At 39.6% G+C, this 14,177-nt stretch overlaps 1 gene segment (V, D, J or C); it reads right to left on the reverse strand.

Moving 5' to 3' along the window:
• Positions 1 to 357: 357 nt before the first annotated feature.
• The window catches only part of LOC125104550 (immunoglobulin heavy variable 7-4-1-like), a 175,192-nt gene continuing 161,372 nt past the window's right edge, over positions 358 to 14,177 (reverse strand). The window contains 3 exon segments of the V gene segment in view: positions 358 to 362; positions 865 to 902; positions 13,500 to 13,809. Coding sequence covers positions 358 to 362; positions 865 to 902; positions 13,500 to 13,809 — 353 coding nt within the window.

The raw sequence follows: 14,177 nt of genomic DNA on the forward strand, positions 1-14,177 counted from the left end.
AGAACCACAGGAAATATTAAGGGGGGAGGTCCATAATATGAGAAAGATGCCAAGAGAGTTGTAGAACAGAAATTTACAGAGATAACCTACAAAAACAAGGCGCTCACAGGCAACATGATGAGAAAAAAATTATATCTTTCAATAATCACTCTCAACACGAACGTCCTAAATGCTCCTATAAAATGGCACAGGGTTGCAGATTGGATAAGCAGATGGGACCCATCCACATGCTGACTCATTCTGATCCTAAACATACATCCAGACTGAAAGGGAAGGGACGGAGGGCCATCTTTCATGACAATGACTGCAAAGAAAGCTGGGGTAGCCTTTCTCATATCAGATGAATTAGATTTTAAGCTAGACTGTAATAAGAGATGCAGAGGGACACTACATTGTGCGAAAAGTGTCTATCCACCAAGAAGATCTAACAATTGTAAATATCTATACCCCCAACACGGGATCAGTCAACAACATAAGCCAACTGTTAACAACAACAAAAAGACATATTGTTAGTAATACCCTAATTGTAGGAGACCTCAACACTCCAGTATCAACAATAGACTCATCATCAAAGCAGAAAATCAACAAACAAGAGCTTCAAATTACCCAGTAGACCAGTTGGACCTCATAGATATACACAGAACATTCCACCCTAAAACTACAGAATACTCATTCTTCTCAAGCACTCATGGATGTTTCTCCAGAATAGGCCATATACTGGGTCACAAATGAGGTCTCAACAGATACCAAAAGACTGAGATTACTCCCTGCATATTCTCAGACCACAATGCTTTCAACAGGAGCTCAATCACAAGGAAAAGTTTGGAAGGAATTCAAAATCTTGGAAACTAATGACTATCATACTCAAGAATGTTTGGTTCAACCAGGAAGTCAAAGAAGATCTTAAACAATTCAAGGACCCCAGTGAGAATGAAAACACATCAGTCCAAAGACTACGGGACATGGCAAAGGTGGTCCTAAGAGGAAAATACATAGCCATCTAAGCCTCACTCACACACACACACAAAAAGTCCATAGTCTCTCATGGTTCACCTCCCTTCCAATTTCCCCCAACTCCATTCTTCTCTCTACCTCCTCTTGTCCTCCATGCTATTTGTTACGCTCCACAAATAAGTGAAACCATATGATAATTGACTCTCTCTGCTTGACTTATTTCACTCAGCATAATCTCTTCCAGTCCCATCCATGTTGCTACAAATGTTGGGTATTCATCCTTTCTGATGGAGGCATACTACTCGAGAGTGTATATGGACCACATCTTCCTTATCCATTCATCCGTTGAAGGGCATCTTGCTTCTTTCCACAGTTTGGCAACCATGGCCATTGCTGCTATAAACATTGGGGTACAGATGGCCCTTGTTTTCACTCCATCTGTATCTTTGGGGTAAATACACAGTAGTGCAATGGCAGAGTCATAGGGAAGCTCTATTGTTAATTTCTTGAGGAATCTACACACTGTTCTCCAAAGAGGCTGCACCAACTTGCATTCCCACCAACAGTGTAAGTGGGTTCCCCTTTCTCCACATCCCCTCCTAAACATGTTGTTTCCTGTCTTGCTAATTTTGGCCATTCTAACTGGTGTAAGGTGATATCTCAAAGTGGTTTTAATTTGAATCTCTCTGATGCCTAATAATGATGAACATTTTTCATGTGTCTGATAGCCATTTGTATGTCTTCATTGGAGAAGTGTCTGTTCATATCTTCTGCCCATTTTTTTATATGATTGTCTGTTTTGTTTGTGTTGAGTTTGAGGAGTTCTTTATAGATCCTGGATATTAATCTTTTGTCTGTACTGTCATTTACAAATATCTTCTCCCATTCCGTGGGTTGCCTCTTTGTTTTCTTGACTGTTTCCTTTGCTATGCAGAAGCTTTTGATATCGATGAAGTCCCAAAAGTTTATTTTTGCTTTTGTTTCCATTGCCTTTGGAGACATATCTTGAAAGAAGTTGCTGTGGCTGTTATCGAAGAGATTACTGCCTATGTTCTCCTCTAGGATTCTGATGGATTCCTGTCTCACGTTGAGGTCTTTTATCCATTTTGAGTTTATCTTTGTGTACGGTGTAAGAGAATAATTGAATTTCATTCTTCTGCATATAGGTGCCCAGTTTTCCCAGCACCATTTATTGAAGAGACTGTCTGTTTTCCACTGTATATTTTTTCCTGTTTTGTCGAAGATTAACTGACCATAGAGTTGAGGGTCCATATATGGGCTCTCTACTCTGTTCCACTGGTCTATGTGTCTGTTTTTATGCCAGTACCATGCTGTCTTGGTGATCACAGCTTTGTAGTAAAGCTTGAAATCAGGTAACGTGATGCCCTCAGTTTTATTTTTATTTTTCAACATTTCCTTAGCGATTCAGGGTCTCTTCTGGTTCCATACAAATTTCTGGATTATTTGCTCCAGCTCTTTGAAAATTACCAGTGGAATTTTGATCGGAATGGCATTAAAAGTATAGATTGCTCTAGGCAGTAGGGACATTTTAACAATGTTTATTCTTCTGATCCAAGAGCATGGAATGGTCTTCGATCTTTTTATGTCTTCTTCAATTTCTTTCATGAGTGTTCTGTAGTTCCTCGAGCACAGATCCTTTCCCTCTTTGGTTAGGTTGATTCCCAGTTATCTTATGGTTCTTGGTGCTATAGTAAATGGAATAGATTCTCTCATTTCCCTTTCTGTATTTTCATTGTTAGTATATAAGAAAGCCCCTGATTTCTGTACATTGACTTTGTATCCAGACATGTTGCTGAATTGTTGTACGAGTTCTAGTACTTTGTGGGTGGAGTTTTTTGGGTTTTCCATATAAAGAATTATGTCATCTGCAAAGAGTTGAGTTTGACTTCTTCATTGTCAATTTGGATACCTTTTATTTCTCTTGGTTGTCTGATTGCTGTTGCTAGGACTTCTAATACTATATTGAACAAGAGTGGTGAGTGTGGGCATCCTTGTCATGTTCCTGATCTCAATGGGAAGGCTGCAAGCTTTTTCCCATTGAGGATGATATTTGCTCTGGGTTTTTCATAGATAGATTTGATGAAGTTCAGGAATGTTCCCTCTATCCCTATATTTTGAAGCGTTTTAAATAGGAACGGGTGCTGGATTTTGTCAAATGCTTTTTCTGCATCAATTGAGAGGACCATGTGATTCTTCTCTCTTTTCTTATTAATTTGTTCTATCACATTGATTGATTTGTGAATGTTGAACCATCCTTGTAGCCCAGGAATGAATCCCACCTGGTCATGGTCGATAATCTTCTTAATGTGTTGTTTGATCCTGTTTGCTAGGATCTTGTTGAGAATCTTAGCATCCATATTCATCAGTGATATTGGTCTGAAATTCTCCTTTTTGGTAGGGTCTTTGCCTGGTTTGGGGATCAGGGTAATGCTGGCTTCATAGAAAGAGTCTGGAAGTTTTCCTTCTGCTTCAATTTTTTGAAACATTTTCAGGAGAATAGGTGTCATTTCTTCTTAGGAAGTTTGGTAGAATTCCACAGGGAATCCATCAGGTCCTGGGCTCTTGTTTTTTGGGAGTTTTTTTTTTTTAAAGATTTTATTTATTTATTTGACAGAGAGAAATCACAAGTAGGCAGAGAGGCAGGCAGAGAGAGAGGCAGAAGCAGGCTCCCTGCTGAGCAGAAAGCCTGATGCGGGGCTCAAACCCAGGACCTGGGATCATTACCTGAGCCGAAGGCAGCGGCTTAACCCACTGAGGCACCTAGGTGCCCCTTTGGGAGGTTTTTGATCGCTGCTTCAATCTTGTTACTAGATATCGGTCTATTCAGGTTGTCAATTTCTTCCTGGTTCAATTTTGGGAGTTTACAGTTTTCCAAGAATGCATCCATTTCATCTAGGTTGCTTAGCTTATTGGCATATAACTGTTGATAATAACTTCCAGTGATTGTTTCTACTTCCTTGGTGTTAGTTGTGATCTCTCCCTTTTCATTCATAATTTTATTAATTTGGACTTTCTCTCTTTTCTTTTGGATTAGTGTGGCCAATGGTTTATCGAATTTATTTATTCTTTCAAAAAACCAGCTTCTAGTTTCATTGATACCTTCCACTGTATCTCTGGTTTCTACCTCATTGATCTCAGCTCTAATCTTGATTATTTCCCTTCTTATGTGTGGAGTTGGTTTGATTTGTTGTTGATTCTGCAGTTCTTTCAGGGGTAGAGACAGCTGGTGTGTTCTGGATTTTTCAATTTTTTTGAGGGAGGCTTGGATGGCTATGTATTTCCCCCTTAGGACTGCCTTTGCTGTATCCCATAGGTTTTGGACAGAAGTGTCTTCTTTCTCATTGGTTTCCATGAATTGTTTCAGTTCTTCTTTGATCTCCTGGTTGATCCAAACATTCTTAAGCAAGGTGGTCTTTAGCTTCCAGGTGTTTGAGTTCCTTCTGAACTTTTCCTTGTGATTGAGCTCCAGTTTCAAAACATTGAGATCTGAGAATGTGCAGGGAATAATTGCAGTCCTTTGGTATGTATTGAGTCCTGATTTGTGACCAGTATGTGGTCTATTCTTGAGAAGGTTCCATGTGCACTTGAGAAGAATGACTATTCTGTTGTTTTAGGGTGGAATGTTCTATATATATCTATGAGGTCCATCTGGTCCAATGTGTCATTCAATGCTCTTGTTTCTTTATTGATTTTCTGCTTCGATGACCTGTCTATTTCTGAGAGAGGCGTGTTAAGATCTCCTACTATTAATGTATTCATACCAATATGACCGTTTATCTTCCTTAACAGTTTTCTTATGTAATTGGATGCTCCCATATTGGGGGCATAGATATTTACAATTGTTAGATCATCTTGGTGAATAATCCCTTTAAGAAAGTTGTAGTGTCCTTCTGTATCTCTGACTATAGTCTTTAGTTTAAGATCTAATTTTTCTGATATGAGAATCCCTACCCCGGCCTTCTTTTGAGGCCCATTGTCATGAAAGATTCTTCTCCATCCCTTCACTTTCAGTTTGGGTGTATCTTTAGGTTCAAAATGAGTCTCTTGTAGACAACATATGGATGGGTCCTGTTGTTTTATCCAATCTGCAACCCTGTGCTATTTTATGGGTGCTTTTATGCCATTCACATTGAGAGTGATTATTGATAGATACGTTTTTATTGACATTGTGTTACCTTTGGTGTCTTTCTTCCTGTAGATTGGCTCTATTTTTCTGTTCAATGCTATTCTTAGGATTTTTCCTCTTTTATAGAACCCCCCCTTAATATTTCCTGCAGTGTTGGATTGGTGGTTGAATAGTCTTTTAAGCTTTGCTGGTCTTGGAAACTCTTTATCTCTCCATCCATTTTGAATGCCAGTCTTTCTGGATAAAGTATTCTTGGCTGCATGTTCTTCTCATTTAGTGCCCTGAATGTATTTTGCCAACCCTTTCTGGCTTTCCAGGTCTCTGTGGACATGTCTGACATTATTCTGATGGGCTTTGCTCTGTAAGTAAGGAACCTCTTTTTCCTAGTGGCTTTCAAGAGATTATATCTACAATTCTGATTCCTTAATTTGACTATTAGGTGCCTTGATGTTTTCTGGAATCTATCATCTTGAGTGGAGACTGTTTGGCCTCTAGTACATGAACGCTGTTCCATTCATGAGATTGGGAAAATTTTCATGAAGAACTCGTTCCACTATATCTTCTAGACTTCTTTCTTTCTCCTCCCCTTCAGGGATTCCAATGATTCTGACTTTGGAATGTTTCATGGCGTCATTAATTTCCCTGATTCTGTTTTCATGGTTTCTAAGCTGTTTGTTCTAGGCTCCCTCTTGATCCTTTCTCTCTATCTGTTTGTTCTCCAGATCACTAATTCTATCTTCTGTCTCAGTTACCCTAGCTTTGAGAGAATTTAGATTAGATTGGAACTCATTGAGAGCATTGTGAACCTCAGCCCTGGTAGCTTTTAGCTCTTCCTTAACATTGTGAACATTCTGTCTGATCGCTTCCAGCTTGGCCCTAATCAATTCCATTTGGTCATCCATGGCTTTCTCCAACCTAGCTATTGCCTGGATAATTGTTAGCCTGAATTCTCTTTCCGACATATTGTCTATGTTGATAGCTGTTAGCTCTGTTGCAGAAGGTCCATCCTCTGTATTTTTCTTCTGTTGGGCATTCCTCCTCCTAGTCATTTTGGTGAGAGATGACTGAACAGATGTAGCTGGTTGTATCGACCATGGTGCAGTCTGGGTGCACCCTGGAACACTTCTGAGTAATTAGGATTCCCCACCCGAATGAGAGAAAAAAGAAAGGAGAAAGAAAAAGAGAGAGAGAGAGAGAGAGGGAGACAGGAAAGAAAGGGAAGATGAAAGAGAAGGTTCAGCCCAAATGGGCCCCAAGGTAAGATTTATGAGGTATTCAAACAAAAACAGACAAACAAAAATAGTGATAAATGTGTATAAGAAGAGAAAAAATTTATATATATGCAAATAAAGGAAGAACCTTGTCAAAAAGAAACCCAAGTGTAAGATTTATATACTATCAGGACAAACACAAAAACACAGAAACACTGGTGGAAGAAAAAGATGGGAGAGTGGTTATAAATTCTCAGTGTGGGCGAGGAAGGTTGTTTTGATTCTTCCTGGATGTATCTTGATATCTTTGTTAAAGGACTCAACTTTCCTAGGCTGAAGGGGGATTAAAAATTGGTTTACCTATAGGGTAGTATTGATATGGGAAAGGGATTACTTTGAAGTTTAACTCTATATGAATATTAGAAAATAAAAATAAAAAAGGAATAAGCTAGACTAAACTAAACTAAAATTTTAAAAAATTCAAGAAAAAGAAATGCAAAAGAAAAACACAGGTGTATGTATCAAAAAGTTCAGGTTAGAAGGTTATTATGGAATTTGATGTACTGGACATCTTGCTATGATGGTAAATAAGTTAAAAAATTATGTATAAAAAATTAGTTGTGATCTCTCCCTTTTCACTCATAATTTTATGAATTTGGGCTTTCTTTTCTTTTGGATTAGTGTGGCCAATGGTTTATTGATTCTTTCAAAATACCAGCTTCTAGTTTCATTGATATCTCTGGTTTCTACCTCATTGATCTCAGCTCTAATCAGATAATCATATCAAAAAATGGGCAGAATATATGAAAAGACACTTCTCCAATGAAGACATACAAATGGCTATCAGACACATGAAAAAATGTTCATCATCACTAGCCATCAGGGAGATTCAAATTAAAACCACATTGAGATACCACATTATACCAGTTAGAATGGCCAAAATTACCAAGACAGGAAACAACATGTTTAGGAGGGGATGTGGAGAAAGGGGAATCCTCTTACACTGTTGGTGGGAATGCAAGTTGGTGCAGCCACTTTGAAGAACAGTGTGGAGATTCCTCAGGAAATTAAAAATAGAGCTTCCCTACGACCCTGCCATTGCACTACTGTGTATTTACCCCAGAGATACAGATTTAGTGAAAGAAGGGCCATCTGTACCCCAATGTTTATAACAGCAATGGCCACGGTCGCCAAACTGTGGAAAGAACCAAGATGCCCTTCAACAGACGAATGGATAAGGAAGATGTGGTCCATATACACTATGGAGTATGATGCCTCCATCAGAAAGGATGAATACCCAAGTTTTGTAGCAACATGGACGGGACTGGAAGAGATGATGCTGAGTGAAATAAGTCAAGCAGAGAGAGTCAATTATCATATGGTTTCACTTATTTGTGGAGCATAACAAATAGCATGGAGAACAAGGGGAGTTAGAGAGGAGAAGGGAGTTGGGGGAAATTGGAAGGGGAGGTAAACCATGAGAGACTATGGACTCTGAATAACAATCTGAGGGGTTTGATATGGCGGGGAGTGGGAGGTTGGGGGAACCAGGTGGTGGGTATTAGAGAGTGCCCAGATTGCATGGAGCACTGGGTGTGGTGCTAATACAAGGAGTACTGTTATGCTGAAAATTTTAAAAAAAAAGGAAGAAAGAATAAAAAATTAAAAGTAAATAGATAAATAATTAAAAGATTAAACAAATTGAGAAGACAAGAAGCAACAAATTTTGGAGAGGATGTGGATAGTGGAGAACCCTCTTACACTTTTGGTGGGAATGCGAGCTTATACAGCCACATTGGAATACAGTGTGGAGGTTCCTAAAAAAGTTGAAAATAGCAGTATCTTCTGAACTGTCGTTGCATTACTGGGTATTTACCTCAAAGATACAGATCTAGTGAAAAGAAGGGTTACATGAGTCCCAATGTTCATTGCAAGAATGTCCACAATAGCTAAACTGTGGAGATGCCCTTTAACGTAGGTTGTATAAAGAAGATGCAGTTTATATATAAACAGAACATTACTCAGCCATCAGAAAGCATGAATACACAACTTTTGTATCAACATGGATGGGATGGAGGAAATTATGCTAAATAAGTTAAACGGAAAAAGTCAATTATCATAAGGTTTTACTTATTCATGGAAGATAAGGAATTGCATGGTGGATATTAGGAGAAGGAAGGGAAAAATAAAGGAGTGGCAATCAGATGGTGAGATGAACCAAGAGAGACAATGGACAGTGAGAAATAAAGTGAGGGTTTTAGAGAGGAGCGTGGTGGGTTGATGGGTTACTCTGGGATGGGTATTAAGGAGGGCAGGTATTGCATGAAGAACTGGGTATTATAAGCAAACAACGAATCTTGGAACACTACATCAAATACTAATGATGTGCAGAAGCTTTTGATCTTGATGAAGTCCCAAAAGTTCACTTTCGCCTTTGTTTCCTTTGCCTTTGGAGACATATCTTGAAAGAAGTTGCTGTGGCTGATGTTGAAGAGATTACTGCCTATGTTCTCCTCTAGGATTCTGATCAATTCCTGACTCACGTTGAGGTCTTTTATCCATTTCGATTTTATCTTTGTGTAGTGCACAGCAAAAGAAACAGTCAAGAAAACAAAGAGGGAACCCACAAAATGGGAGAAGTATTTGCAAATGACAGTACTGACAAAGGGCTGATATCCAAGATGTAGAAAGAACTCCTCCAACTCAACCCACACAAAACAGATAATCATGTCAAAAAATGGACAGAAGAAATGAACAGACACTTCTCCAAAGAAGACATACAAATGGCTCACAGACACATGAAAAATTGTTCATCATCACTAGCCATCAGGGAGAGTCAAATCAAAACCACATTGAGATACCACATTACACCAGTTAAAATGGCCAAAATTAACAAGACAGTAAACAACGTGTGTTGGAGAGGATGTGGAGAAAGGGGAACCTTCCTACATTTTGGTGGGAATTCAAGTTGATACAGCCACTTTGGAGAATAGTGTGGAAATTAAAAATAGTGCTTCCATATGACCCTGCAATTGCACTACTGGGTATTTACCCCAAAGATACAGATGTAGTGAAAAGAAGGGTCATGTGTAACCCAATGTTCTTAGCGGCAATGACCACAGTCACCAAACTGTGGAAAGAACCAAGATGCCCTTCAATGGGCGAATGGATAAAGAAGATGTGGTCCATCTACACTGTGGAGTATTATGACTCCTTCAGAAAGGATGAATACCCAACTTTTGTAGCAACATGGATGGGTCTGGAAGAGATTACACTGAGTGAACTAAGTCAAGCAGAGGGAGTCAAATATGTTTTTTCTTATTTGTGGAGTATAAGGAATAACACGGAGGATATGGGTAGATGGAGAGGAGAAGGGATTTGTGGGAAATTGGAGGGGGAGATGAACCATGAGGGACTGTGGACTTGGAGGAACTAACTGAGGGTTTTGGAGGGGAGGAGGATGGAGGTAGGGTGAGCCTAGTGTATTAAGTATTAACTGTATTAAGTAGTAAACAGTATTAAGTGTATTAAGTATTAAGGAGGGCACATATTGCTTCAAGCTCTGGGTGCATATACAATGAATTCTGGAACACTGAAAAGAAATTTAAAAAATAAGTAAAAATTAAAAAGAAAAATCAAAATTTAAAAATAAAATAAAGAAATTATAAGGATAGGGGGAACATTCCTCAACTTCATCAAATCTATGAAAAACACAGAGCGAATATCATACTCAATGGGGAAAAGCTGAAACCCTTCCCTTTGAGATCAGGAACACGGCAAGGATGCCCACTTTCACCACTTTTGTTCAACATAGTGTCCTAGCAGCTACAAACAGACAACAAAGGAAAGAAAAGATATCCAAATTGGAAATGAAGAAGTCAAACTCTCTCTTTTCGCAGATGACATGATACTTTATATGGAAAACCCAAGACTCCAGTCCCAAACTACTAGATTTCAATCAGCAAATCAGTAATGTGACAGGATACAAAATCAATGGACAGAAATCAGTTGCTTTCTTATACACTAACAATGAAAATATAGAAAGGGATATTCGAGAATCGATTCTATTTACTATAGCACCAAGAACCATAAGATACCTGGGAATAAACCTAACAAAGGAGGTAAAGGAACTGTACTCGAGGAACTACAGAAAACTCATGAAAGAAATCGAAGAAGACTCAAAAGATGGAAGACCATTCCATGCTCTTGGATCAGAAGAATAAACGTTGTTAAAATGTCTATACTGTGCAGAACTATCTATACTTTCAATGCGATTCTGATCAAATTTCCACGGCCACTTTTCAAAATGCTGGAATAAACAATCCTACAATTTGTATGGAACCAGAAAAGACCCTGAATTGCTAAGGAAATGTTGAAAAAGGAAAACAAAGCTAGGGGCACCACGTTGCCTGATTTCAAGCTTTACTACAAAGCTGTGATCACCACAACAGCATGGTACTGGCATACAAAAAGACACGTAGACCAGTGTAACAGAATACAGAGCCCAGATATTACTGGCAACTCTATGGTCAAACAATCTTTGACTAAGCAGGAAAAATATTCAGTGGAAAAAAGACAGTCTCTTCAATAATTGTTGCTAGGAAAATTGGACAGCTATGTATAGAAGTATGAAACTAGACCATTCTCTTACAGCATACACAAAGATTAACTCAAAAAGAATGAAAAACCTCAATGTGATAACAGGAATCCATCAAAGTCGTGGATGAGAACATAGGCCACAGAAATTTCTTTCAAGACACGTCTCCAAAGACAAAGGAAGCAAAAGTGAAAATGAACTTTTGGGACATCATCAAGATCAAAAGTTTTTGCACAGCAATGGAAACAGTCAACTGAACACAGAGACAAGGCACAGAATGAGAGAAGATATTTACAAATGATACTATGGAAAAAGGGTTGATATTCAAGACCTATAAAGAAGTCCTCAAACTCAACGCCTGAAAAATAAATAATCAAGTCAAAAAATGGGCAAAAGACATGAAGAGACACTTCTCCAAAAGAGACATGCAAATAGCCAACAGGCCCATGAAAAAGTATTCATAGTCATTAGCCATCAGGGAAATTCATATCATAACCACTAAGGCATACCACCTTAAACCAGTTACAATGGCAAAAGTGACTAGGCATAAGCAATGAATCTTGGAACACTGAAAAAACAAAATTAATTTTATAAAAAAGTGAGAAGGCTCAGCCGCAGCAACATCTTCCTAGAAACATCGCCAAAGGCAAGGGAAGCAAGGGCAAAAATGAACTATTGGGATTTTATCAAGATCAAAAGCTTTTGCACAGCAAAGGAAACAGTGAACAAAACCAAAAGACAACTGACAGAATGGGAGAAGATATTTGCAAATGACATATCAGATAAAGGGCTAGTGTCCAAAATCTATAAAGAACTTAGCAAACTCAACACCCAAAGAACAAATAATCCAATCAAGAAATGGGCAGAAGACATGAACAGACATTTCTGCAAAGAAGACATCCAGATGGCCAACAGTCAAATGGCAAAGTGCTCCACATCACTCGGCATCAGGGAAATACAAATCAAAACCACAATATCACCTCACACCAGTCAGAATGGCTAAAATTAACAAGTCAGGAAACGACAGATGCTGGCGAGGATGCGGAGAAAGGGGAACCCTCCTACACTTTTGGTGGGAATGCAAGCTGGTGCAACCACTCTGGAAAACAGCATGGAGGTTCCTCAAAAAGTTGAAAATAGAACTACCCTATGACCCAGCAATTGCACTACTGGGTATTTACCCTAAAGATACAAACGTAGTGATCTGAAGGGCACGTGCACCCAAATGTTTATAGCAGCAATGTCTACAATAGCCAAAATACGGAAAGAATCTAGGTGTCCATCAACAGACGAATGGATAAAGAAGATGTGGTATATATACACAATGGAATACTATGCAGCCATCAAAAGAAATGAAATCTTGCCATTTGCAATGATGTGGATGGAACTAGAGGGTATCATGCTTAGTGAAATAAGTCAATCGGAGAAAGACAACTATCATATGATCTCCCTGATATGAGGGAGAGGAGATGCAACATGGGGGGTTGAGGGGGTAGAAGAAGAGTAAATGAAACAAGATGGGATTGGGAGGGAGACAAACCATAAGTGACTCTTAATCTCACAAAACAAACTTAGGGTTGATGGGGGGGAGGGGGGTTGGGAGAGGGGGGTGAGGTTATGGACATTGGGGAGAGTATGTGCTATGGTGAGTGCTGTGAAGTGTGTAAACCTGGCGATTCACAGACCTGTACCCCTGGGGATAAAAATATATTATATGTTTATGAAAAATATAATTAAGGACAGTGAGAAGGCAAGAAACTACAAATGTTGGTTGGAATGAAAGTTGATACAGCCATATTCGAAATAAGTGTGGAGGTTCCTCAGGAAGTTAAAAATAGAACTATTTTATGACCCAGCAATTACACTACTGGGTATTTACTCCAAAGATACAGATGTAGTGAAAAGAAAGGCCACATGAGTTCCAATGTTCATAGCAGCAATGTCCACAAGAGCCAAACTGTGGAAACAGCCAAGATGCCATTCAGCAAAGGAATGCATAAAGAAGATGCAGTTCATATATACAACAGAATATTACTCATCCATCACAAAGGATGGGACTGGAAGAGATTTGCACCAGGATTGATGGGACTGGAGGAGATTATCCTAAGTGAACTGAGTTAAGTAGAGAAAGACAATTATCATAAGGTTTCACTTATTCATGAAAGATAAGGAATGCATGGAGGACATTAGGAGAAGGAAGCCAAAAATGAAAGGGTGGGAACCAGAGGGGGAGATGAACTATGAAAGACTATGGACACCGAGAAATAAAGTGAGGGTTTTAGAGAGGAGGATGGTGGTGGATGGGTTAGCCTGGGGGAGGGCAGGCTAAGGAGGCTAAGGCAGGCTAAGGAGGGCACATATTGCACGGAACCCTGGGTGTTATACACGAAAAACAAATCATAGGACACTACATCAAAAACTATTGATGTGTTGTATGGTGGCTAAAATAACATAACAATAAAAATAAAAGCAAAGTGCATGGCCCCCAGTCATAGAGTGTCTTTAGATTTGTGGTCCCTGTCACCTCCTCAGCCCAGCACAGATGAGCCTTCCACTGCATTTCTGACACAGGCAGGATGTGAGTTCTCACATCACGTCTCTTGCACAGTAATACACGGCCGTGTCCTTGGAGTTCAGGCTGCTGATCTGTAGATAGGCTGTGCTGATAGAGGTGTCCATGGAGAAAACAGATCGACTGGATCCCTGGGCATACGTTGGATTCCCAGCTTTCATGTTGATCTATCCCATGTACTGCAGGCTCTTTCCTGGTACCTGTTGCACCCAGTTCATTGTGTAGCTGGTGAAGGTGTACCCAGATGCCTTGCAGGAGACCTTTACGGATTCCCCCAGCTTCCTCAGCTCAGCCTCAGACTGCACCAACTGCACCTGGGAGTGGACACCTGTGGAGAGGGAATTGGAGAAGATGAAGTCATGCTGACTGGCCCTGTTCCCCTCCACTGCCAAAGGACTGGGGGAATCCCCCACCTGTAGCCAATACCACAGGGAAGAGGATTCTCCAGCTCCAGTTCATGGTGAGGTGCTGTGCTCTCACAGTTTCTAAAAAGGATTGTGTGCAGCTGTTGGGTAATGTTCTCAGGGCCCAAACATGTGTATATTTAACCTAGTACACCTTGGCTCATTTGCATATTCACAAAGCAGAATATTTCATATCAGGTAATGACTCATTCAGAGAGAAGACCCATCAGAGGGGAAACACATTCCTGGGATGCTGATGTCCCACATCTGAACCTCCGTTGGAGGATATACA

The sequence above is a fragment of the Lutra lutra genome, chromosome 7 (assembly GCF_902655055.1).
Source record: "Lutra lutra chromosome 7, mLutLut1.2, whole genome shotgun sequence".
NCBI lineage: Eukaryota > Metazoa > Chordata > Mammalia > Carnivora > Mustelidae > Lutra > Lutra lutra.